At 51.1% G+C, this 4,920-nt stretch overlaps 1 protein-coding gene across 1 annotated transcript in view; it reads left to right on the top strand.

Annotated features, from left to right (window-relative positions):
• Positions 1-4,739: 4,739 nt before the first annotated feature.
• Positions 4,740-4,920, top strand: part of LOC115274629 (zinc finger protein 77-like) — a 10,764-nt gene continuing 10,583 nt past the window's right edge. The window contains exon 1 of the mRNA XM_029918035.1: positions 4,740-4,803. Coding sequence (XP_029773895.1) covers positions 4,801-4,803 — 3 coding nt within the window. The 5' untranslated portion in view covers positions 4,740-4,800. The remainder of the gene's footprint in view (positions 4,804-4,920) is intronic.

The raw sequence follows: 4,920 nt of genomic DNA, 5'->3' as shown, positions 1-4,920 counted from the left end.
CGTCCTCACGCGGTGCATGTCGCAGTGCGGCCCTCACACCGACGCCTCCGCCCTCCTTCATGGGCTGTGCGCATCCGACGTCCTGGTCCAGTGTGACCCTCTCTGACGACAGGCGTGGGCCTGGTGGTCTTTGAGTGGAGGGCGTTGATGAGGTCATTATCGTAGTCTTACTAATGTACTACGATCATAGTAATGACAAGATATATATATATATTTTTTTTTACTTTATGTTTATATATTATGTATAAATATATATAAAAATATTTATTTTTGAGAGATTGCAAATGGGGGAAGGGGCAGCGAAAGGGGACCAGAGGATCTGCAAGTCTCCAGGCTCCATGCTGACAGCAGCAAGCCCAGTGCAGGGCTCGAACTCACAAACCACGAGATCATGACATGAGACGTCAGATGCTCAACCGGCTGAGTCCCCCAGGTGCCCCAATGACAAGAGTTTCAACGTACAAGAATTTTAGGGGCGCTTGGGGGCTCAGTCGGTTAAGCGACCGACTTCAGCTCAGGTCATGATCTTACGGTTCATGGGTTTGAGCCCCGCGTCGGGCTCTGTGCTGACAGCTTAGACCCTGGAGCTGCTTCTAATTCTCTGTCTCCCTCTCTCTGACCCTCCCCTGCTTGCGCTCTGTCTCTCTCTCAAAAATAAATAAACATTAAAAAAAAAACTTAAAAATTTTTTGCTAAATTGATTCGTATGAATCAAGGCATCGGCTCGTGGTATTAAGACTAAGAATGTGGGAGAATATTGACAAGAATTGTTTTATTTTTAATATTTTTAGTTTAAAATTTTTAGTGTTTATTTTTTTTTGAGAGGGAGAGAGAGAGAGAGAGAAAGAGAGAGACAGCGAGCGAGCACGAGTCTGGTAGGGGCAGAGAGAGGGAGACAGATTATCTGAAGCAGGCTTTTGCACTATCAGCCCGAAGCCTGATGTGGGCTCGAACCCACAAATCGTGAGATCGTTACCAGAGCTGAAGTCATACACTCAGCCAACTGAGCCACCCCAGGGGCCCCAAAGAGATATTTTGATAGAACTCTCCGCCAGTGAAAAGTGAAGAGACTGTCATTTGTTAATATACATATAATATTTAAACACAATTCAGATGGCTGTTCTGGGAAACGCACAGAGCATCTTCTATTTGGGTGGACACATGTCAGAGATACACGTTCAGGACGTTGACGGGGACAGGAGAGTGGAAGCGTGAAATGGTGATTTCAGGTAACACTGGAAGTTGATACCTAAACCCGTGACAAGGTGTATTTGGTACAAACAGACACAAACTCTGGGTTCAGTATCGTACCCCCACATTTCATGTCCACGTGGAGCCTCAGAATACACCCTTATCTAGATTTCCGGTGTCTGCACATGTCATGAAGATGAGGCCATACTGGATTAGGGTAGGTCTTGACCCAGCGATGGGTGTCCTTATAAAATTGGGAAATTTGGATACAGAAGCCTGCACGAAGACAGGGCTTGGCCACGTGACACAGAAGCAGGGATGCAAAGGGTTGTGGGCAACCCCCAGAAGCTGGGAGGGAGGCCTGGACAGACGGTCCTTCAGAACTTCCAGAAGGAACTAACCTAGCAGACAACTTGATCTCAGGCTTGCATCAGCCTCACTTGTGATGCCACAAATGTTTGTGTTACGTGGCTGTGGCCCTGGAGAGGCGTGCATTGTGAAGGAGGGAGGGGACCTCAGATATCTGAAGGACACCAGAGGCCACCGTGTCCCCAGCAGAGTGAGGGGGGAGGAGGCGTGGGTCACATGTGTCACCCAAGAACAATGACGGCGGTGGTGGGTGACGTGGACCCTCAAGATGCGCTGCCTGGGCCCCTCACAGGACCCCTCTGTTACCATGACAACAGCCAGCAGCATGGTGATGGCGTTGGCCAACGCGGTGGATCACGCGGGGCTGGTAGTCTTGGCAATGATGTGGAGGTTGGAGCGCAGATAGAATTTTAAGTTGGAGCTGTGAGAATTTCCTGGCTTGTAGGTGGGCTGAGAGAGAGATTCAAAGAAATGTTCCAATGTGTTAGTACTTAAGAAATAGTTGGATCATTTTAGCAGAATTTTTCTTGGAACTTAACAAATCCCACTACTGAATTCTATACGTACGAACAACTGTTCAACCTGGACATGCTTTTCTGTATAACGAGGTGCAGGAACTTCCCAGAAATGAGTGATCATCAGGAATGTGTATACAGGACACATAATGATGAAGGTAGGGATGCACAGAAGTATGTTTGCATAAGAATCACAGATCATAACTGAAAATAGAAACCCCTTCATGGCCTTCACATCAGACATGGTCCACGGACATGTGTGTCATCAGAGCATTCAGTTCCCACCTGGGACACAGCTCTGCCGAGGACCCCCAGGCCTGACGGGCCTGTCCCGGGTCACCCGAGAGTGGAAGAGACCCAGGGAGAAGTCTTGATGAACCTGCAGTTGGTGAGGTGTCTTAACTGTGACCGGAAAATCACCGGCAACGCAAGAAAAAGTAGGTAAATGAAGCTTCAGCAAGATGAAAATCTTTTGTGCATCTAAGGTCACTAACAAGAGATTGAATGTACACGCATAAAATGGAAGAACAACTTGGTAAATCACACGTATGTTAAGATTTGATCATGCGGAATACACAGAGAAGTCCTAGCTGAATAACAAAAAACTTATCCAAGTCAGAAAGTAAACAAAACCTTGAACAGACATTTCTCTTAAGATGATGCACAAATGTCTCCCAGACACATGAAATGATCCTCACATCAGGACGATGTGAGTCAGAAGCACCACGAGATGCCACTTCCCACTCACGAGGTCGGCTAGGAGCCGGAATCCAAAGACGAAGCGGCGTCAGGATGTGGAGGAACTGGAACCCTGTGCTGGGCTGGTGGGGATTGAACTAGGGCAGCTGACGTGGAGAAACGTTCGGTGGCTCCTCAAAAAGGGAAACACAGAATTCCAGTGTGACCCGAGTGTTCCGGTCCTGCCTGCACTGACACAGACTCTCAGATGTGTGCCCCCGAATGCCGAGCGCAAAACCGTGCAGAAGCCGCAAAAGAGGGAAACGTGTCCAGTGTCCCCAAGTGCGTGGATGGGTGAACGGGCAGCCGCACAGACACAGGGCGGACGACTGCTCAGCCCCAGAAGGAAGGAAGCACGGACACATGCACGTGAACGGATCGTGAAAATATTATACCACGTGGAGGACACCAGACACACCAGGGCACACAGTGCGAGTCCACTTACATAAAACAGGCAGAGGAGGCAAATCCACGGAGACACACGGTATTCCCATAGCGCCCAGGAGGCATCATCTCATGGCCGTGGTGGCTTTTTAATTTGTTTTGGAAAATGGAGATAGAAGTCACATACCAGAGGGCTCATACTTCTAAGAGTAAAACTCAGTGTCCTTTTTTCTTTTCTTTTTCCCTTTTTTCGTATGTTCTCACAGCTGTCCTCGGTAAGTGCACCACCAGAAGAAGGAAATGGAGCTTAGTACATTCCTCACTCACAGGGACAGATGACAAACTGCATCTGCCGTGACTTTCCTTGCGGAATAAAACGCACACCTGAGCATTGTAACGTGTCACATCTGTGGCTGTGCCCGGCTGGGGCCGTGGGGTCCCACATCCCTTGGTGGCTGAGGACCCAGGGCACTTTTGATTGACCTGAGGCCTGAGAAGTGGAGGCTGGGTCAGAGGGTGGGGCGTCAGGCTTTCAGAGAGTCAGGTCAAAACCCAGAGAGACCTCGCCTTAGGTGAGGTCACACAGTGAGGTGTTCTTTCTCTCTTTAAAAAACTTTTTTTTTTTTTTTTTTTTTTTTTTTTTTTTTTGGTTGAGACAGAGAGAGGCAGCGGGAGTAGGGGAGGGTCAGAGACAGAGAGACATAGAATCCGGAAACAGGCTACAGGCTCTGACTTAGCTGTCAGTACAGAGCCTGATGCGGGACTCGAACCCATGAACTATAAGATCATGACCCGAGCCTAAGCCAGACGCTTAACCGACTGAGCCACCCAGGTGCCCCTGTTCTTCTTTATTTAAAAAAAATTTTTTTTAACGTTCATTAATTGTTGAGAGACTGAAAGAGAGCGTAGGCGGGGGAGGAGCAGAGAGAGAGGGAGACGCAGAATCCGAAGGAGTCTGCAGGCTCCGAGCCACCAAGTCAGTGAGCTGTTCTTAAACAGAGGGGACAAGTGCACCGTCACCCTATATGGGCCATGGACTGAAGGGTCACTGGGCCCTTCTGTCTGTCGCGTCCTGATCCGACGCTGGACAAGGGAGGCTACTCAGAAACACTGACTCAGATTCCAGAGACAGAAGGAGGAGGCGGCGGCGGCTCCTCGGCCCTGAGCGCACCGGGCTGAGAGCCAACCTCCAGGCAGGCGGATCGGACACGTGTGTGCCTCGGGCCCGTCCCTCAGGGGGCAGGAGGCGGGGCCTGGCGGATCTGCCCAATTTGCGGCTACTGGGGCGGTGGCAGGATTACGCTCCAATCAGAACGTGAAGAGGTGCAGGCTGTCCTATCACCGTGCGGAAGCGAGGTGGCTCGGTAATGTCCAATCAGGATCGGGGGAGTTATCTTCGGAACACCATCCAATCAGGTCGTAGAGACTGAAGCAACGCCCAATGAGGGCCTGGGGCGTGTAAACCATCCAATCAGGCCTGAGTGAGAGCCCGGTGGGTGGGACTCTGAGCCTGGGCTACAGGCTCACTGGGATCCTGCGCTGCCGTGGTTGCGGCTGTGGGCGGTCGAGCGGAGCGCCCGGAAGCGCGGAGCGGGACCCCGACATGGTGAGTGCGCGGCCGGAGGGGCGCGTGGGACCCGCAGAACTAGGTGGAAGCGGCCGCGGCGGGGTGTCCCTGTCCCCAGGGGTCGCACCTGGGTCCTGGGCGGATGGATGGGGAGGG

The sequence above is a fragment of the Suricata suricatta genome, chromosome 12 (assembly GCF_006229205.1).
Source record: "Suricata suricatta isolate VVHF042 chromosome 12, meerkat_22Aug2017_6uvM2_HiC, whole genome shotgun sequence".
Taxonomy (NCBI): domain Eukaryota; kingdom Metazoa; phylum Chordata; class Mammalia; order Carnivora; family Herpestidae; genus Suricata; species Suricata suricatta.
Note: the sequence above shows the minus strand (reverse complement) of the source record. Positions and strands in the feature narration are given on the sequence as shown.